This window comes from Panthera pardus, unplaced genomic scaffold (assembly GCF_024362965.1).
Source record: "Panthera pardus isolate Hobbes unplaced genomic scaffold, ASM2436296v1 HiC_scaffold_12, whole genome shotgun sequence".
Classification (NCBI taxonomy): Eukaryota; Metazoa; Chordata; class Mammalia; order Carnivora; family Felidae; genus Panthera; species Panthera pardus.
The window spans coordinates 98,326,919-98,348,192 of NW_026526677.1; the positions used below are offsets into that span (position 1 = coordinate 98,326,919).

Consider the following 21,274-nt stretch of genomic DNA (forward strand, 5'->3'; position numbering starts at 1 on the left):
TACCCTGTGCAGCTCAGGGAGAGGCCAGGGAAGTGTGAAGTGACAGGGGGGCTTCGAGGGGGGCTGTTAGGGGACAGAGCACAGGTCCCCAGTCCAGCTCTGCCACTGCTCACAGTGTGACCTTGGGGAAATCCACATCACTTCCACCAACGCTGGTTTCCTCATCTGCAAGTGGGCAGAATAACAGCACCCGCTGCGTAGGGTGATCGTGAGAATTAAGCAGCTTAATACAGGGTGTCCCAGAAGCCTTAGTGCAGCTCCAAACTGCAGTAACTTCAGAAATATGAGTGCTACACACTTCAAAGTTTCATTATTTAATTTCTTGTCTGCTTTTTGACTTTTGAGCAAAAATGGTCATTTCAATGTAACATAAATCATTTAAGCCTTCAAATGATGTTTGCAAGTTTACATTCTTTCTCTGAAAGAATCCAAGCCTAAATCCGCACTGAGACTTTGAGGACACTCGGTACGAAGTTCACTCAGGAGAGCGCCAGGCACCGCATGTCCCTTCAGGAAGCTGAGTGCTCTGGGCAGAGGAATGAAGGCAGAGGCGCCTCCAAAGCGGGGGGGAAACAGCAAAGTGAGGGGGAACTCTGACAGAGCAGGGAGGAGTGGAGGCGCCCCTGCGAAGATGGGAGTGGAGGAGGAGCTTGGCAGGTGGAGGGCCCCCGCTGTCCGAGGTGGCGGGCACCTGGGGAGGAGTTGCCTAGAGCCACATGCCTATACTTGCCAGCTCTGGGTAAACAGCAGAAGGAGACGGGCAGCGGGGGCCCCACGCCGGGCAGAGAGGGAGACGGGGGAATCCCAGCCAATCGGCTCGCCTCCCACTGCCCCATGAAAGGGCCATTCAGTCCAGCCCGTTCCTGTGGCAACAAGGAGACTCGAAGCCATGTGAGTGCCCGTCCTGTCCCTGTCTTGCGCAGCAAGGCTACAGCCAGGGCCCAGCCTGCTCTCCCACCCGTGGTGAATTCTGCAGTCTCCGGGGACAGCCGTGCCAGGTAATGCCAAGGGGCACCAACCCAAGCTGTCTGCTCACCTGGAAAGTGTTGACACTTTTCTCAAGAATGAAACTAGGGGTTAGGGAAGGGGACAGGCATGCTCAAGGCCTCAGCCCCAAAAGGGAGCCTCTCCCCAGACAGGGGAACTATAGGCCAGATGTCAGCACTGAGAGTCAGCTTCCAGGGAGCTGTTAGTGATGGTATGACCCCCCAGGGCTGCCTTGGCAAGGGGGAGGTCTGTCACTTGCCTGCCAGATGGGAGCAGACAGGAGAGCGGGATTTAGGAGCCCTCCTGGGACTCTACGGGCCAGAAGGTGTGACTCCACCTGTAGCCCCATCCCTTCCCAAGGAATATTCGTGGGCCTTCCCAGGACTGGCTGTCTCTGTGCCCTGTACTTTGTTTGGCCCCAGCACTTCTGCGTCATTAGCAGGGCCAGGAGAGGTCACGAGTTTGGGGCACTGCCTGCAGAATACCAATTCCCTGGGAGCCTTAGTGTGGAGGGGGGGGAGTGAGAGCCATGGGGAGGAGGCATGAGCTCATCATGCCCTTGGGGGTGGGGAGGAGGTTGTATCTGATTGGCTGCCTGGTGTCCCAGAGCCCAGTTCCTGAGACCTGGAGTCTCTTTGACTTTGAATTATTGATGGAGTTCTCCAAAGTGAAATAGAGCAGGACTAGTCCCACGCCCCTGCCCCCGGTGGCTCTATCTGGGTCTCCCCCTGGCCTCCCTCAGCCTTCATGCTCTTCCTTTCTGCACCCCAGAGACTAAGCAGATGGAAGGAGACCTGTGGTTCCCCTCCGACCGGACACAAGGTCCTCCTCCAGGTACTTTCTCCTAGAAAAGAGCGGAAGCCGTGCTAGAGGTGGAAGCACAGTGGGCAAGGGCATGCAAGCGAAGACAGGGGTCCCCAGGCCAGGTGGGAGAAGCATACCCAGTAACTGCGGAGCAGGCCTTTCGGAGCCAGCCCAGACCGAAAACTGCTGCAGATCTCTGGCAGGGTCTACAAGTTCTGTTCTGGGATCCATACGGAGGTTGCCACCTGCTGATCTCCCACCCCTGCACCTATCCCACGCCTTGCATGGACTGAGTTTCTAGGGCTCTCTGCCAAGCCAACAGCATTTAGGGCCTGGCATCAGCTCCTCTCTGCCCAAATGGGCTGGGCTGCCAGCCTAGGGCAGGCTGTGGGCTGCCCGAGCCGGTGTCTGCTGAACGGCTAGATTCTGCCTGCTGCCTGCTCATCCGCACATCTCACCGAGGGATGCAGGGGAAGCCTGGCGCCCAGGGCTGAGGTCAGAGGCCGGCCAGGCCAGGAGACGGCCGGCCCTGACATTATTATAGGCCTACGAAGGAGGAGCCCAGGGCCTGGCAGGGGCCAGGGGAAGAGATAATAACCACTGTCATAGTCGAGGGCTTTCACGTGTTATTATCTCATTTATTCCTCACAACAAACCTGTGAGATAGGAAGCATAATGATGATGATTATACTCCCGGTACAGGTGAGGAGATTGGGGCTCGGACAAGTTAAATGAATAGTGCAAAATCACCCAGCTAGTCAGTCGCTGGGCAAGTCAAAACCAGCCCTGCACCACTACTCTGAGGTTCCTGAAGGGCTCTGCGCCACCACCCCCCCAACGCCGCCAACCCAGGAGCCCCACAAGAGCCCCTGAAGTCCTCAAGGAAAGGGGCCTGACCTTACTGGTTCCCCTCTCCAAAGCACCTTTGCCCCTCAGCTCCATTGTAGATAAAGCCTGTGCCCTTAGGGTGATGAAGGGACTCTGGTGGTCCCCAAGTGAGCCTAAACTTGATGGGGGGGCGGGGGGGAGAGTGGTGAATCAAGGTACAGCAAGAAGAGCACTGGTCTAGAAACCCAAAAGGCCTGGATTCCAATCCTGGTTTTCCAACCCCTCAATTCAGAGAGTTCTGGGTGCCTTCGCCAGACCCACCCCAGCTGCAAAAAACGGCACGCAGCCACTAGAGCACTGCCTGTAGTGAAGGATTTTAGCCTCTAGGGGGCCCCCTGTGCACAAGTCATCACGCTTGAGGCGGCTGGGTTGGATGTTGGTAGAGGAACCCCTGGAGGCCACAGGACCTTAACTCCACCTAGAACAGAAGAGTTAGATCCGTGAAGAGGGCAGTTTCCACCACACGAGGATTCCCCACCACAGCAAGTGACCATGTCCAGGGAAGAACTGTGGGATTGGATCTGGAGACTGGGGTCAAGTCCCCTTTCTGCCACATGCTCACTCACCACTGCCTCCCTAGCCCCCATTACTTCCTCTCATGAGCCTCCTTCTCCTCACCAGGGATCTGACCAAGTGATCGCCGGGCCACTCCAGCTCAGATAATGTAGGATTCCGAAAAGATTCCTGCCCCTCCTTTAAGCAGGAAGGGAGGGAAGCAGTCTTAATTCTTAAAATGTCCCGTATTTTCAATCCAGGGGTTGAGGGCGGTAGCACCCCCTGAAAGCAGAGGAGATCTGGGTTGGAATACTGTGAGTCAACTGGAGGCCTGTGAGGCAGGGCAGTCCCCACTCTCAAGTCTGGGTCATTGCCGGGGAGCACCCGGAGCGGCCAGGACGTGCTGAGATCGATGGCCCCGTACGGTTTATCAAAGCCAGCTGGCGTCTTGTGCTCCCGCTCAGGCGTGACTACATGGGGGCGTGCAAACCCGTACACAAACCCGCACGCATGTGTGTGTACGCACACGCACGGGGGTATTTCTTAACAGCGGGCCAGCCTCTTGCGGACACGGACAGTGTGGTCTCTGGCTGTGGCCAGCTGGGGATGAAGAGCAGGTACAGGGCAGCCTGAAACCTGGCAGGGCCCTCTGACAACTGCTTTCCTTGTCTTTCAGCCCATGAGGCTCCCAGTCCCCACTGAGTGCCGCCCTGAAGGATGTCCCAGCTCTCCTCCACCCTGAAGCGCTACACAGAATCGGCCCGCTACACAGATGCCCCTTATGCCAAATCAGGCTATGGCACCTACACTCCCTCGTCCTATGGGGCCAACCTGGCTGCCTCCTTCCTGGAGAAGGAGAAGCTTGGCTTTAAGCCAGGCCCCCCGACCAGCTTCCTCACCCGTCCCCGTACCTACGGCCCCTCTTCCATCCTGGACTATGACAGGGGCCGCCCCCTGCTGAGACCCGACATCATCGGGGGTGGTAAGCGGGCAGAGAGCCAGACTCGAGGCACTGAGCGGCCTTCAGGGAGCGGACTCAGCGGGGGCAGTGGATTCCCTTATGGAGTGACCAACAACTCCCTCAGCTACCTGCCCGGGACTGCCCGGGACCAGGGTATAACCTTGACCCAGAAGAAGTCCAGCAGTCAATCAGACCTGGCCCGGGATTTCTCCAGCCTCCGGACCTCAGATAGCTCTCGGATAGACCCTGGGAACCTGGGCCGCAGCCCCATGCTGGCCCGCACGCGCAAGGAGCTGTGCGCCCTGCAGGGGCTCTATCAGGCAGCCAGCCGCTCGGAGTACCTGACAGACTACCTGGAGAACTATGGTCGAAAGGGCAGCGCCCCTCAGGTGCCCACCCAGGCCCCTTCCTCTCGAGTCCCCGAAGTCCTCAGCCCCACCTACCGACCCACTGGCCGTTACACTCTGTGGGAGAAGAGTAAGGGCCAGGCCCCTGGGTCCAGCCGCTCCAGCTCCCCAGGGCGAGACACCATGGTGAGTTTGCCCCGTGGGGACCCGTCGGTGGGCTGGGGAGGGAGCGAATGATGTAGAAGAGCCAGATTCGGGGAAGGACTCCCCATCTGACTGATGATTGAAGGCAGAGGTTTTCTTCCTAAACCTCATGACAGCTACTCCTGCGGCCCAAGCCAGAGACGTCATCTCGGCGGGTCTCGTACCCTTGTAGCTCGGTGCCTTGCTCAGGGACTTTCCCACTCTCCCCAGGACACCCATTTCAGGACGCATGCACTCAACGACGATCCAGCAGTACCCTCGGAAACGGTCAGCTACCCCCACATACACTGCAATTCTCACCCGCCACCTCACCACCCAACATGCCAGTGTCCCCTGCAGGCCCTGCACCATCCTGGGCTGAGTGCTGAGGCCCCCAAACCGCCAGTGTTCCTTGTGGTAAGAGAGGCCTCCCTGCTCTGGTTGCATCTCTCCTCTTGCTCAGCCTGGGGACGTGGCTTCACGTTGGCATAAGGCATCAGGGGGAGCGCGGCTCCCCCCTGATTGACACTGGTCCTGACTCAGGACCAGGGTGTCTGGACGGCAGTGCTCATCCTGTATCTTGGGAGAAAACGGTGGAGGAATTTTTGTCTAGGGCGTGAGACAATCCCATACGTCTATATTCCTGTCCTGCCTAGGCTAGAATGAGGGAAAAGGAGGGCTGGCTTGCATCTAATCCCTGAACACACCTCTCTGGGTCACCTCTCTGCCTTTTCTTTAGTTATTAGCGTACCCGTAAAGTGGCCAGCTCTCAGAGGATGAGAAAGAAATCCCACCTCCAGATCTCTCCCCATGTGCCTAGCACCTCACAGAGCTCAGCTAACCTGCTGGATGTGTGGATGGGTGTTTGGGTGGGTGGGTGGGTAGGTAGATGGATGGATGGATGGACGGATGGACGGACAGATAGACAGATGGACAAGTAAATGGTCAGGAGAGCTGGGTGCTGGGTTTCCTTCATCACCTTACGTACCAGTCCCCTACTTCTAGGACAGGTGCCTTTTGGAAATAATAGCTGTGCCACAGCAAGAAATAAATGCTGCTTAGTGGGCTTGTCCAGACAAATGGAGCAGGGGTGCAAAATAGGGGCAGAACTTTGGATCATAGACCGTTAAGCCTGTCATAACTAAAGGTCTTGAGAGGACAACTTTGATGAGACAGTCTTGGCCCTTAGGGGCTGTCTGTGAAGTGCCATAGGAGACACAAAAGTTGGTGCCTCCCGGCACATTCAGAACCTGACAAGGCAGGAGTGGCTATGTTGGAGGGCTAGTGTGAAAGAGAAGTGAGGGGCAACAGCACTGGCCTGGGAGAAATACGAGCTCTCCGAGGGATGTGTGGCTGGACTGGAGCATGACTCCTTGGGCAGGTCTGGGGTGGCTCATCTCAGGGACAATCAGAAAGCAGCTCTCGATGGAGGGGCTTGGGCCCTAAAGGCCTCTGAGAGGTTCCTCCCTTTGCTCGGAAGGGTTCTCTATGGTATGCAGTGCTCTTCCAAGTAAGGTCTGCAGACCGCCTGCACCAGAATCACCTGCAGGGCTTAATAATTCAGGGGCCTGGGCCCCACCCAGAGCCCCTGAATCAAAGTCCCTAGGGATATGCCTGGGACTCTGCCCTTTTTACAAGCACTCCGGGTAATCTGTCAGCAGCCTGAGGTCTGCAAACCTCCTCTCCACAGACTACACTGCAGACCCCCCCTCAGCCAGGTCTCCTCTACTGGGTGTCAAACCCTGTTGGGACTCTGCCTCCTTCCTACACCGGCACACCTCAAACCCCCCAGGAGTCTGCTGCCCTCCGCCTCTCCCACAGGGGACACCTCAGCTCCTCCTCCACCTCCAGAGCCAGATGAAGGGAGTTTTGAGACTGCCCCGGGACAAACTCAGCCCCCCTAACATCCCTCACTTCCCATCCAGAAACAATTCCCAACACACTTAAGTAGCCAGTAACAGCCTACGATTGAGCTAGTGTCTCACCCTCAGCTCACATTCAAGAAGACACTACCAACGGGAAAGGCTCCTAATGGGTCATTGGTGTAAGGTCCGATTTAGCCTCACACCCCCTCCTCACCACTCTCAGCCTCACTTCCTGTTGCTGACTCCATCTCCTGAGGTGCGAACAGCCCTGCTCAGGGGGCCTGGACCACTTCTTTCTAAAAGCGGGTGCAGTGTCTTTTCAGATCTCCAGTTGGGGATCTCGCCTTCTCATTCATTCATTTATGGTGCTCAGCTTACTGACAGTGCGACCTTAGAGAAGTTCCTTAATGTCTGAACCTGAACCTCGATGAAACGAGTGTTCGTCGTTCCCACCTCATAGATCATTGTGAGAAATCAAAGGTTGCATGGCACCGAGTAGGCACGCAATAAATGTTAGTCCTCCTTGTACCCTTCTAGGTGCTTTGGGAGGCAAGACAGATGCAAGCTATAGTCCCTGCCCTCAGCGCATTCACAACTTGCGGAAATAAGTTCTTAGAACAGCTGTGATAGGAGGCAGCCCCAGGTGCTGTTAGGTGTCATAGATGGTGGGAAAGGGAGGGGTCGTCTGAGGCTGGAAAGAACAGTTTGCTTCTTTAACCTTAGACACCTCTCATCTGAGCTCTGTTTCCTCATCCATAAAAGGGATTGGTCATGCCTGCCCTGCCCACCTCACAGGGCGGGCGGGAGGCTCAAAGCAAACAGTGGATGTGAAGGAATCTGAAACCTATAAAATGCTATGGAAGAGCATGATAGGACAGGGGCACTTGACAGCTGAGTAGAATGGGGCGGGAGGGGACCACCCTTGGGAGGAACAAAGGTGAGGAAGTGGCAGGGCCCAGTGTGATGGGACTCCTCTGGGGTCCCCTGGAGCAGGCCTGACCCCGAGGGGCTCTCAGGGTAGCTGACTTGAACTAGCTGACATTCATAAAGGGAGGTCAAAAGCAGGCCCCCCACCAGGGTGTAGAAGAGTTCTAACCAGACTCATTTCCCTCATTAATAGTAACAGCCAACATGAACTTAGAATTTCACAGACTCAGCTGAGCACAAGTAAGGGACTGGTGGAGGGGATACATGAATCCTGAACGCCACCCCCCGCCCCCCACCATGCTTGCATAAGCACCAACAAAACACCAGTCCGCCAGAGTGCATCTCAGCCTAGGATAACAAGGGCTGCCCCAGGCTCCACCTTCTGTTTAAAATGCAGACAGATTGGAGGGGAGGGACATGATAGTTCAAAACTAGCAAAAAAAAAGCTTTCACTACCACCCCCACCCATTGCCTGTGGGGACTCCAAGCCAGGCCAGGTGGGTTGGCCCTGCAGAAAGCCAGGAGCCCAAGCACCCAACCGGTTATAGCCCCCTCCGCCCCACCTCTCCTGTTCCCTGGGCCTATGGAAGGACAAGCTGTTCCCACTGAGCCCTGCCAGGGCTGCGCTTTAACCCCTACAATCCATCCTAATCCTCCCCCGCCCCACCCCTCCAACTGCTCCCTGGCATTCTGCCTGCCAGCCTCAGCCCTGCCTTCACCCCGCCCTGCCCAGGCCACCCTCTCCTCTAAGAAAACTACGGTTGGCCCAGGGCCCTCCAGAGTGCAGTCATCATGCCAAGTACCTGCCGCTCAGATACAGAGCCAGGGAGTGAGGCTCAGAGCCTGCCCCACCTATTCTCCCCATGCAGCCTCTTCCAGACCCTTGCCCTCTGCTCTGAAACCTGTTGCTAGGAGCAAAAGGTCCAGGAACCTAGACTACCTGGGTCCTCTTTGTCACTGGGGCTGCTGACTCATCTCCCAAAGACTTGGGTTCCCAGCTGTTCAGTGACAGAGAGATTATATAAGCGGAGGTCATGTGATTTTTCTCTTGGGTGGGACTTTGAACTTGACTGCTGCCATGCAGTGAGCAGGGGTTACTCCAAAGAGAACAAGTTGAAGACAGCAGGGACTGCCCTAGAAGTCCTGGATGAGAAGCGGAGAAGTGTGACCTTCCTCTCTCCTCCCCTGCCTTCTCCCTCTGTTTACTCAGCCACGCTGAACTGCATCCCCACTGTCTCGTTTGTCCAGCTTAGCAGCCCAAGACCCTGGAGCTGCCCTCACCCACTCAGCCACCCTGAGGAAGCTGAACTTCCTAAGGGCTTGAATCTGTGTTGACAGCATGGGAAGGTCACTCAGAGGAGACCTTAAGCAGGAGGATCCCTTGGCCAGGACCAGTGCTAACTGCTGAGAAAGAAAGGAGAGTCAGTTTGGGGTTTGCGTTTAGAGTCAGCAAGGTACTGACCATCTCCATCCCTGGAACACTGGCTATGGACTGTCAGCTGGCTGGTGGCCCCAGTGCTGCCTTACCCAGGTTCAATTTCTCAATCAGGGCCCAGCATCATCCTCCCCGCCTCCTCCTCCACCCCCACTCCAGGACGGCTTCATGAGTTCATGTGGTGCTGGGGTGGGACGCAGCAATGTAGAAGTTAATCCAAGCCTGGCAAAATGTTCCGTGCCCATGGGGGAGCCGCTCCACTGACCATCAGCTACAGAAATGAACATCATGTTCAGGGCCCAGAGCTGCACACGTGGCCCCCTGCACCCTGTCACCTCAATGGATACGTAAAACTGGCACCCACACAGAAATATATGCAAGAGAGGGAAATGTGTGGGCCTCTGGAATCCAGCTGGTTCAGGCCAGATTGCCCAGGGGCTCAAAGGAGTACAGAGCTTTTGGCCTCCTGGGGTCTGAGTGATTCAGGCAAGCAGAGCGCCCTCCTTCCCCAGGGGCATTTGTGGGCTGAAAGTCCAACCCCCATGAAGGACTCTGAGCCCCTGCCGGTTCAATCAGTCAGGCCACCAGTCTCTCCGTTTGTGACAGTAATAAAGGGCGCTTGCTTTGCGGGGAGCAGGCCTGCTTCAGTGTTTCCAAACCCTGAACCAAGCTGCCCCTGAGATCTGAGGAAGCAGGATACTCTCAGTCCTGCCCTCACAGAGGCAACCCTGACTCTAATTTATTTATACTCCATCCATGCCAAAAAAGATTTGAGGTGAAGAAAATTTCTTAACCTACAGGGAAGACAGCCCAAGCACAGGCTTCTGAGAAATGGCAGTCTCCAGCTGCCGGAATGAGCCCCGTTCAGGAGGCAGAGAGTAATGCAGCCAGAGCCAGAGTCAGATCCCAGATTGCCCATCCCACTTCAAGAAATGGCACTGAGGAGAAAGCATGTCATGGGGGGGGGGGGGGGGGGGGGGGTTGGCCAGTTGAGAAATGAGCCACAGTTCTTTGCTGGTTGTGTCCTGCAGCAGTCAGACCTGCCTGACAAGACCGGACCCTGTGTGAATTCTTTCCCCTCACCCCAGGCTTCTCAAAGAGCTCCCATCCAGGTAGCTTTCCCCTTCTGGGCCCTTAACCTTCTACATCCCAGGAAAGAGGGAGAAAATGTGCTAACAGAATCCCGGGGGGTAGTACTCACATCACTGGACTAAGTCATGGGGCGAGAAGCCAAATGTTCCCGTGGGTAAGCACCTGTTAGACAGCACTTACCACAGCATGCTTATTCCACATGCAAATCCAGACTCACCCCACCCTGTGAGGCTCAGTGGGACTTCCAGGATACCCAAGAATCCTGGCCCCCACTTTACAGATGAGATCAACACCATTTATTAAGCACCCACTAAGAGAACCCACAGTCCTGCCCCTGAGGGAGTTTCATTGCGATGGCACAATCAACACACACTCGAAGACCATTTACAGAAGCTTTGGAGACACTTATAAATCAAAGATAAACATATTAAGATAAATTAGTACTATGTAAACTGAACACCAATAGACAGAGGGTATGCAGTAATGGGGCGTTCTGAGCTGGGTGGAACTCTTTGGAGAGGGCTTTGTGGAAAACACAAGTTTTGAGCAGAATTTACAAGCAGGTAATTGGCAGAGAGCAGGAAGGACATTCCAGAGTCTCCTGGTAGTTGTTAAAAGCATGGGTTTTGCCGAAAGGCAGGCTGGGGTTCAAAGCCCCACACTGTCATTTATTAGCTTTGTGGTTCTGGCACGTCATTTGACCTCTCAGGACTTAAGGCCCTTCATCCAGAAAATAGAGGTAATAGTTCCTACGGCGTTGTGTTAATTATGTAAGTTAACTAGGATAACATATATAAAGCACTTAGCCAGTGCCTGGCATTTAATAAGTACTTAATCCGTGGCAGTTTTGCTCTTTAAGTGAGAGAAGGCAAGTGCCGAAGCAGCGAACTAAGAGCAGGTTGGTTAGCAGCAGGGATCAGAGAAGAGGGAGGGTGGTGATGCTGGAAGGAGCCTGTGGACGGACAGCCTCGCAGAGCTAGCTCAGCTTCTGGACTGGAGGCAAGAGTCCAGTGCTCTAGGTGTTTGGGGGCAGAAGCGTGCTGTGATCCAATGCAAGAATTGTTGCAGACTGTGTGGGACTTGCTGGAAAGAGTGCACCTAGAAAGAGGGAAGCATGGAGGAAAAGGCCGTGGCAGTGTGTCCAGTGTTGGTCACCGAGTGAAGACAGTGGCTGTGGAGCTCACCACCCTAACACTGGTGCCCTCACTCACCATCGGGTGAAATGCCCTGTGGCTCCTGCCTCATGCCCACTCCATACATGTGTCCCGGGCACATTCTCCATGGGGCTGTGGTCGTGTGTGCGGTGCGCGTGTACATGTGGGGATGAGCACGCCAAGAGGCACAGAAGGAGGCCACAGATGAGTAACAGCACACACTGCTGCTTCTCGGAGTATTTTTAAACGCTAAAAATACTGGCTAAAAATAGCCAGCAGGCTCCAAACAAGATACTTTCTCTAGGCAGATTCCGTGTGGGTCCCTGATAGGTGGGGAGGTGGGGGGGGTGGAGCATCGAAATAAAACGCAGAGGCCGCTGCTCTTCAAGCCTTGGCGCCCTTAGGGTCAGAGCAGTACACTCACCACCCCACCCACCCGGGCTGAGCACCTGCTTCCTCAACGTGGTGGTTCTTTCTTCCCACCTCCCAAAACAAATCAAAATTTGAGATTCGGTGAGAGATGCAGTTGGGTAACTGGACAGAAGACTCCAGAAAATGTTCTTCCCTGGGGCCAAATGGGACAGTGACCTATTGCACTTTATAAAATAGGAGCAGTGCCTCTCTTGATAATGGGCCAGGTGGGACTGGGGCGGGGTTGGGGGGTAAAAAAGTTCAGCGCCGACGCGGCGGAAACCCATCCTCCTAACCGGGAGCCCTTCGACCCTCGCGGTTTGTATGGGTGTTGGGCTCCACGAAGGCCTGGGTACCCCCCCGCCCCGAACGCCGTGCAAAAGTTTGTGCACAAGTGCATCCCCCGCCCCAGGAGAGAACGGCGCTTTCACGGGGTTCGCCAAAGGCTCCGCGGCCCCCAGAAGTCAGGAACTGTGAACCGCCTTGGGGGGAAGCTCACCGGGCCGACACGGTCCTGTGGGGTCGTGTCCTCCTGAGCCCCGACCCCGAGGCCGGCGCGGGAGCCCGTTCAGCCCTTCCCCGGGACGGGGGTTCTAGGCGGCCCGTGGGGTCGGCGGGCTGGGGGCGGTCCGGGCCGGGGGCCGAGCCGCGGGAGGCGCGGGGGCGAGCGGGGCCGGGGCCGCGCCGGGGGCCGCGTGCCGGCGCCGGGGGCGGGGCTGGAGCGCCGGCCCCGCCCCCGGCGCTGACGTCGTGGGGCCCGAGGCGCCGGCGGGGCCGCCAGTCTGCCGGAGCGCGAGAGAGCCGGGTGTCGGGGCGGTTGGCGGCGAGCGCCGGGGAGGTTGAGGCGAAGGAGCGCGCGGTCGACCGGCCGGAGCGGTTACCGCCGGGCGCCGCAGACGGTGTCCTGTGGCGGCCTCGCCGGCCTTGGCGTCCGGGCCGCGGCACCGCGCGGTCGTCCCCCGCGCCCCCTTTGCCAACGTTAGGCGTGGGGCCGAGCCCGCCGCCTGCCCCCCAGCATGCGCACCTCGTACACCGTGACCCTGCCCGAGGAGCCCCCCGCCGCCCCCTTTCCCGCCCTCGCCAAGGAGCTGCGGCCGCGCTCCCCGCTCTCCCCCTCCCTGCTGCTCTCCACCTTCGTGGGGCTCCTGCTCAACAAAGCCAAGGTACGCGGGGCCCCCTTTCCGGAACCCCCACGCCGAGGGCCTAGGGTTCCGCCTCCTCGCCGGGACGCCCACCCCCGCCCCCATCTGCCGCGCGCGCCCCCGGCCTGGGGGACCGATTCTTCCCAGCCCCCGCCCCTCCTTTCCCAGTTTCTCCCGGCAAGGAATGCCCCCTCCCCAGGTGATCTCAGGCTTACTCGCGGCCCCCTCCCCTTGTTGAGGTCCCAGGCCGAGCCCCCCTCCTCCCCTCCCTCTTGGAGACCCCGGCACCAGGTGGCCCCTGGGCTCTTAATTCCTGGCACCTCTCAGGACAGGTGCGGGAAAGCGTAACCTTGACTGGCTCTCGCTGTGTGAGGGAACCGGCGGCACGCTGGACTCTGCGCGTGTGACTCCTCCAAGACCAAAACCCGGCAAGAAAGGCTGGTGGGAAAGGAGCCGCCTCCCCCTCACTGATCCCAAAGGGCGCTCTCCCAAAGGGTTGGTAACGGGGGTCCTTTGACCCCCGCGAAGGGCAGAGGAGTCGCAGACAGGTGAAAGAGGGCAACTTCCCTTTTCTTCTCGGCCGTCCCCAGTTCTGCTCAGTGGGCACTGGGTCCCTCAGATGAAGTAGCCACCACCCGCCCCCGGGGTAATGCTGGGGCTAGAAGCTGGGCACTGCCCCCTTGGGGAAGGGAGAAGGGGCCAGAGCTTGACAGATCTTATGTAACAGGCACCAGCTCCACGAGTTGGCAGTGCGTGCCCTGCCCCGTGCCAGGGCCACACCAGGCTCCTTGGCCGCAGCCAGGACTCATGGCTGACACTCGTGGCACAGGTGAAGTAAGCAGGAAAGCCCTTTAGCGGGGTCTTGAGTGTGAAGACTCAAACCTCCATCAGCCTTGCTTATGTGACCCATAAGCCTGTGCTTCTGTATCCCCAGATGTTTCCGCCCCATTAACCCAGAGCGGGCTCTTGCTGAGCCCCCTGCCCCTTCACGGAAGGTGAATGCTGCCTGTTTACTAACTGCGGAGGTGGCGTCTACTTTTCAGAACGGCCGTTGCTACTAAGTCAAGCTTAGGTTGGCTGATGGCTCATTTGGAGGAAGTTCTTGATCCAGACTTTCTCAGGTCTTGGCATATGAGCTCCACATTAGCAGCTGGAATCCTTTCCTTGTCTCCCGCTGGGTGAGAGGCTCTCGCTGGGTGGGGGGTCTCCCGGTCCAGCCTCTCCCTGTCGGCCCTGAGGTAGGATTGTTTTCCCCATAAGAAAGGTCACTCCTAGGACATTTTGTTCTCTCTGGAATGGAAAGTGCTGACTTTCCCCGGAGCTCCTGATTTCCTATTCATGGCAGAAGAATATCTGGCTGGGCACAGAACAGCCCTGCTCTCCCCTCCACTCCCACCCCCAGACTCCTGTTATCCAACGGCCTTCTACACAGAGCGCTTAGAAATTGGCAAGTAGTTTTGAACTCGGGAAATTTTAGACAGAGGCACGACCCACCCCCCACCCCTTACGAAAAGGAAAACTAACAGAGGGTCTGGCGAAACCTTAAAGGAGCCTTCCCCATGTCTGCACCGGCTAGGCCATTAGTAGGGTTAGATCAAGAACCGTAACCACAGGTGATGACGTGTTCTTGACCCTCCCTGTGCTGGGTCGGAGTTAAAAGTGTCAAGGCCACAGAAGTGCCTCCAGTTTTCCATTGCCCGTCCCCCATTAGTACTGAGTGACTACTGTCTCCGCTGAGGGCCCACCTTGATGGACCTTGACATGATCACCAGTGGTAGAATGTTTTGCTTCTACAGCTCCTTTAGACAGGTGTCGTCTGAGGCACAGGGGGTAAGAACTAACAAAGCGCTGCCAAAAATAGGAGTAAGAGTGGCTGTTGGGGGAGGGAAGAGTGGGTATCCTTTTGTGGATGGGCTTTAACGTTTAGTTCCAAATGGGCAGCGGGGAGTCCTTCTCCGGGCTTCCCTGAAAATGCTGATAAGGTCTTTGTCCAGGGAATTATCTCTGTTGTGGCCCTCATACTGGAACATCAGGGTTTAGACTGTCAGGTAAGATTTAAATTTGTGTTTGGGGCCATATACTTCTAGTGCTGGCTGAGTTCGAGGATGCTTCTGCCCACCTGCTGCCAATGAGCTTTGCTCTCTAACTGCAGGTGGAAACCAGGTCTCTCTTCTGAGTATATTTCCTTCCCTGTTAGTGTTAGACCTGGTAACTAGGAAGGAGGGATCCACTTCCTTGTGGGATCAGCAGGGCAGTTCCTGAGAAAAGCCCTCCTTCAACCTGCCTGTCCCCACCCCACCCCCTTGAGCTGACAACCTCATGGGCTTTGAGCTGCTGACAGCCTCAGAGGCTGTCAGCACACAGCATGAGTAATTTTAGCTGAGTTATTTCAGGCTCCTGTTCTGATCAGGGTTGAGCTGGCCCCACGCATGCCCCAGTCAGTGTTGCTCCAGAGTTGCCGGCTCCCGCGTCCCCTCCCGGAGAGAGGGGGTGGCAGGCTCATCTGCGCACTGTGTCTTTAACCCTTTGAGCCCAAATGTTTTCTGACTCCTGGAGGTAGGGCCGGAATTAGCCAAGAGAGCTGGACAAACAATACTCACAGTCCTCGGCCTGGCAGCTGCCTCGCTCCAACCCCCTCACCGGCCTCCACAACAAGGACAAGAACCAGAGTGGCACCTTCAGCCAGGTGCTTACCTCTGTGTGGCCACAGTCTGCCATCAGAAGTGTTCCCAGCCAGTGACCAGTCAGGATGCTGAAACCTGAGCCAGGCAGGGAGGACTCTCCCAGGCTGTAATCAGCCTTTAGGAGCTGAGCTCAGCTGGAAGGAATCCCACCTGTCTCCCGGCAATTCAGGATGGCAGGCCAACTTTGGTTTTCCCCAGCTGAAGATCTGACTCGCTTCAGATGTTTTGTCATTGAGCATTTCAAGACCTCCTTGAAGTGCCTGTTATGACAGCTGCTTCATGTTTTGGACATCTACGGGCAGAAAAGTGGGTCATTGGAGATAATGCCTGGATTGGGGACCTGGAGTTCCTTGTAGCCGGAATCAAATACACAAGTTCCTAGTCTCTCATTCTAATCTCCAGCCTCCAGTGTGGCAGAGAATGAAGAGTAATGTAGAGATGGGGGGGGGGGGGGAACACATCTCAACAAAAGAAAGCCCTGAAGAATATTTTTGCTGTTTGTTGAAAATGACAGGCATCCTTCAACCCTCTTTCTTACCACGTACATAGTCTAAAGTTGAAGAGAGAATAATGTGTGTGCCTGATGCTCATGGCTCCAACTGGCAGAAAAGTGCCCGGGAGAGCCTACCCCAGGCCCAGCCTCTCTGCCTTCAGTCTCATACGCCATGTGTTCTTTGCTTACAGAATTCTAAGAGCGCCCAGGGTCTGGCTGGTCTTCGAAACCTTGGGAACACGGTGAGCTCTTCCCAGCCCACTTCTTTCCTGAGGCCACCCCCTCCTGTCCCACCTGGGACCCCTAACCAGAGTTCCCTCCCAGCTCCTGCTGACTCCCCATCCTCTAGGCCCGTTGAAATGTGCCCTTGTGGCCGGGGCTTTGCCTCACTCTTCGCCCCGAGCAGGAAGCACTGCTAAAGGGGAGTTGCCCCCTTCACCGTCAGCTACATTCCTGGATCCTTCTCCTGAAGGACATCCATCACTTCCCACCCACTTCTGCCCAGCTCACCCACACCGGTTTGTACATCTCTACGGTAAATAACCGGTTAGGCCACCTCTGCCGGCAGTGGGAATCTGCCTCACTGCACCCCTTTCACTTGCGAAAAGAGGAACTTGAGGCTGTGGGAGGGTTCGCTTCTGGAGTAGATGAACCAGAGGGCCTTTGGTACTGTGTGAGTAGACACGCATGACGGGGGCCTCTCTCCGCTCATGGTCTGGATGATCTCTTGCAGTGCTTCATGAACTCCATTCTGCAGTGTCTGAGCAACACCCGGGAGCTGAGGGATTACTGCCTCCAGAGGCTCTACATGCGGGATCTCAGCCACGGCAGCAGTGTCCACACAGCCCTCATGGAAGGTGAGGAGCCCATCCGAGGACACTTTCTCCGCTCCACTACCATACTCCAGTAGATGTGTTTTCTACGTATCCGTCCTGTTTTTCTTCCTTTAGCTGCTTTTTGGTGGGATTCTAGTTGGAGTTTCTTCCAGAAAATGTCTCACCTGCCCTCCGTGCCCCCTCTCTACCCTCTCCTTCCTGTAGAGTTTGCAAAACTCATCCAGACCATATGGACTTCATCCCCCAATGATGTGGTGAGCCCATCTGAGTTCAAGACCCAGATCCAGAGATACGCCCCGCGCTTCGTTGGCTATAAGTAAGAGCCTTGCAGACATGTCCTCTCCGGGGTGGGAGTCGGCCACAGCAGGTCGGTTCTTAGAACGAGAGGTGTTGCTCACTGTCTTTTCTTTGGACTCAGTCAGCAAGATGCTCAGGAGTTTCTGCGCTTTCTTCTGGATGGGCTCCACAACGAGGTGAACCGGGGTAACAGTGAGGCCTAAGTCCAACCCTGAGAACCTCGATCATCTTCCGTAAGTAAGAGGAGAATGCCATAGGAAAGAAACCCTTCGTGAACTTGTGATCTTTTGCTGACTACTTTGGGGTTAATAATTTGGAGAGAATTCTTAATATTAAGGATTTAGATCGATGGGTCCTTAAACTTCTCGTGAGCTCTGACCCAGTTGTCTCCCTCTCTCTGGTTCCTAGTGATGATGAGAAAGGGCGACAGATGTGGAGGAAGTATCTAGAACGGGAAGACAGTCGGATTGGGGGTAAGTGCGTGAATGGGAGGAATGCCTGCTCTCCCCCTTAACTGCTTTTGCCTGAGTAGAGAATGAGCATGAAAGGCCCTGAGAATCACCCTCCCAGGGAACCCTCTTTCTGCCCAGTGGCCCACGGACAGAGTCAGGAGCGCTGAGAAGGGACGCAGCCCAGAGAAGACGCGTGCTCCTTCTCCGGGTTTAAGCTTCGCTGTCCCGTCTCTTCTGCAGATCTTTTTGTTGGGCAGCTAAAGAGCTCCCTGACGTGCACTGACTGTGGTTACTGCTCTACAGTCTTTGATCCCTTCTGGGACCTCTCACTGCCCATCGCTAAGGTATGTGCCCCTGTTGCCCCACATTGGAAACTCCCACTCTTATCTTTTCACGTCATCGACCTGTGACTTTTTGTCTCTCCCAGCGAGGTTATCCTGAGGTAACTTTAATGGACTGCATGAGGCTCTTCACCAAAGAGGATGTGCTTGATGGCGATGAAAAGCCAGTAAGTCCCCCTTCCATGAGAGCAAGAGCACGCATACAAGAGACCTCTCTGGGAAAGACCTGTCACCGGCAGATCGAGCCCAGGAGCTGCGGGACGCGGCCTGTTAACTTCTCTCCCAAGTCCTCTGTAGCTCTGTTGGTCGTGTCTTTCAGACATGCTGTCGCTGCCGAGCCAGAAAACGATGTATAAAGAAGTTCTCCATCCAGAGGTTCCCAAAGATCTTGGTGCTCCGTATCCTTAAACATCCCCCTTGGCAGGGCCTTGCCTTCAATGAGTGACTGGGGGCCTAAGTGAGGGCGAACAGAGTAGGAAAAAAGGAAACTTGGTAGACTTTCCTTTCCCTGTTTGCTCTAATGCTTCTGAGAAGCGCATCGCCCTCTTAGGACCCAGTCTCCTTTACTGTGACTACTCTTGCCACCCTGTCTGTCCTTGACTCACATCAACCCCAGATCTGAAGCGGTTCTCAGAATCCAGGATACGAACCAGCAAGCTCACAACATTTGTGAATTTCCCACTAAGAGACCTGGACTTGAGAGAATTTGCCTCAGAAAACACCAGTGAGTATTCTGAGCTGGAAGGGCGGAAACAAGGTACAGGTGCCTAAAATCCAGATGGGAGGCCAAGAGGTAGAAGGAAGCTGCCGAAGAGTGAGTTATGAAAATCAGGAATAGAGGCCAGGTGGGAGAGGAATGCCCTGGGGGCCTGAAACCTCGCATTTCCTCCTCAGACCACGCTGTTTACAACCTGTACGCTGTGTCCAATCACTCTGGAACCACCATGGGCGGCCATTATACAGCCTATTGCCGGAGTCCAGTGACGGGCGAATGGCACACTTTCAATGACTCCAGGTGAGACGGAGGTCTCAGGGTTCCTGGCTGTCGGACACCTGTCCCTCACCCATCTGTGTGGCTTCCACTTGACTGCAAAAGGTCAGAGCCAAAAGGCCGTGTGATATATACGAGTCCGTTGCCCATTTGCAGAATTTCTAGAAGACGAGAGAGGTTGGCTTTGGGGGCACAGTAGGGAGAGAAGCAGCGGGCCCTCACGACTCCCTCAGCCACTCAGTTTGTGTCCGGTGGCCCACTCACCAGGGCCCTGACTTTTCCCTTCTCTCTCCACAGCGTCACACCCATGTCTTCCAGCCAAGTGCGCACCAGCGACGCCTATTTGCTCTTCTACGAATTGGCCAGTCCACCCTCCCGCATGTAGCAGCAAGGAGCTACATCCCTGTCTCCCTTTCCTGTGGTGGCCCCCCACCCTAAGTTTTTTTTTTTTTTTTTTTTTTTTTTAAAGACAAAAAAAAAAAAAAATCCTGACAAATAAGAGAAAAATAAAGTAAACTAAAGCTGCCGAGCAGGAGTTGCTGCAGCCTGGTCAGGGTCTGGAGCGAGGAGCCAGGAGCCCCTGAGCCATACGCGGCACGAAGATCGACAGGACACAGAGCCCGGAGCCAGCACAGTGTCCCCTCGGCTTCTCTTGTTTGCGTTTTTAAGCTTGTGGTTTTTTCCTGTGTGTAATAAACAACAGCGGTCTGTGGGGAGAAGATCTCGTCCTCTTGGTGCCCTTCCAGCCCCCGTTCCTCCCGAGAAGACAGCGCCCTCTGGAGCCTGCTGGGAGGATCGCCGCCTGGGAGCCCCGGCGCCGGAGCCTGGCACCTGTCTTTGCCTGGACCCTGCTCACCAGTCCAGAAGCAAGAAAAACACCCATGAGCCAAGAGCCCTCTTAACGCTGCTATCTCCAGGGAGACAGACAAGGGGATGACTTTTAAAAAAGCTGATTTTGGTTTTTAAAAGCCCAACTTTTTTTTTTTTTTTTTTTTTTTTTTAATTACCATAACTAAAGCTTTCAGACTGGAGATGCTCTCCTTCACACTTCTTCACAGCTGGGACGTTATGCTGGTCATTTTTTTTTTTTTTTTCTTCAAATACAGCTTTTCTAATGCTAGCCCCCAGTGGTGCTAGGTGGGTGTTGGCCAGGCCCTAAGTACAGCCACAGTAGACCCGGGATCTAACAAGTTTTTGTTTTTGTTTTTGTTTTAATGTTTTGGATGGAATCTAGTTGCCTCCAAGAATTGTGCCTTATAGCATTTGGGGACCAGGGGGTAACTGCCCCTCCCTGAAATATCCCTCAGCCTCTTCCCTTTTCCCCAGTGCCGTGTTCAAACCCGCTGGGGGAGATGGGGGTCGTGCCCGTAGCCCCTGGCTTGTTTTACATCGCAGTGAGGTGAAGAGGAGAGTAGGTGGAAGGAGATTTCTTACGGTAGCGTATCAAGTTTTTCCTGCCCACTTCCTCTAAGCCACCCCTGGTCTACTCCCCAGCTGTTTGAAGGATAGCACAAGCCCCTTATCCCTAGAACTTCTCTCACCTTTAATTTATTCCCTCTTAATGTGCTTCTTCTTCCTGACCTTCATGCCCCCACCCCTTCTCAGAGCCTCCTAGACATAGGCCCTTTGGACCGAGTTTCTCAGGGATGCCCATGCCACCCCTCAGCCCCTCTTGGCATCGGTCGTCAGCCCCACCCCAGGAGCTGGAGCCTGGGTGTCTGGGGACATCTTGCCTCAGCCGTATGATTCTTTTCCCACGGGCGTGATTTTGCCCTGAGTGGTTCTGGACAAAACTCGGTGCTGTCCCGGAGAGTAAGCTGTCCGGCACCAAGGCACGGAGCTCTGTGCATCCACGCAGGTGGGCCCAGCTTGTGCCCCTTGGAGCCTGAAGCTTTCCAACGCTCCCAGGAGGCATCACAGAGAGACGCCCCAAGTTTAACTGGCCTGACCCCCTTCCCCAGGGAAGCCCTGTGAACCTGAGCCAAAGGGCTGGTGTGCACTTGTTTACTGTGTAAGCAAGAGTAGAAGAATGTCTGATGTACAGTGGAACCTTGTACAGAATAAATAATAGCTTTGAGAAAGAAGTCGGTAAGTGACGGCATCTTGATTTGGGAAGGGTCTGCTCCCGGGAAGAGCTGTGAGCCTGTTAGTCGCCGCATGTTTTACTGCTACCACCAGACCGTGAATGCCAAGTTCTTGAAAAAGTTGCCCACTTTTCAGTCTAAACTTCCCAACTCTACAAAACTGAAATAGTGCACGTTTTGAATGCTCTCCTCACCCGTACTCGCCGATCAACATTTTGCCGGGCTTGTTCACATATACTTTGTTCTTGGGGGCCAAACATGTAGTGGTGAGGTGCCCTCGCCACCTCTAAATACTTCAGCATGCGTCTCCTGAGAGGAAGGACATTCTCCCACATAACCTCGACGTCGTCTTCACACCGAAGAAAATTAGCATATCTAGTAGACATTTCCGTCATCTGCCATTTA

General features: G+C 55.5%; 1 protein-coding gene and 1 long non-coding RNA gene across 4 annotated transcripts in view; one reads left to right on the top strand and one right to left on the bottom strand.

The window, feature by feature from the left end:
• LOC109278515 (uncharacterized) overlaps nt 1-12,235 on the bottom strand; it is a 291,024-nt gene extending 278,789 nt beyond the window's left edge. For 2 of the 3 annotated variants that reach the window (XR_008421280.1, XR_002085704.2), the window contains exon 1: nt 12,049-12,233. This is a non-coding gene — a long non-coding RNA (uncharacterized LOC109278515). Of the gene's footprint in view, nt 1-12,048 lie in introns of all 3 variants that reach the window. The other variant, XR_008421279.1, reaches the window with a different exon arrangement.
• Nucleotides 851-20,869, top strand: USP2 (ubiquitin specific peptidase 2). Its single transcript, XM_019468886.2, is given in 15 exon segments — nt 851-998; nt 3,851-4,668; nt 4,897-5,082; nt 16,060-16,110; nt 16,602-16,725; nt 16,909-17,020; nt 17,123-17,186; nt 17,188-17,234; nt 17,410-17,474; nt 17,694-17,797; nt 17,881-17,961; nt 18,114-18,192; nt 18,411-18,518; nt 18,689-18,809; nt 19,083-20,869. Coding segments are annotated over 14 exon segments (2,007 nt in total). The 5' UTR covers nt 851-998; nt 3,851-3,891; the 3' UTR covers nt 19,171-20,869.
• The last annotated feature ends 405 nt before the right edge of the window (nt 20,870-21,274 follow it).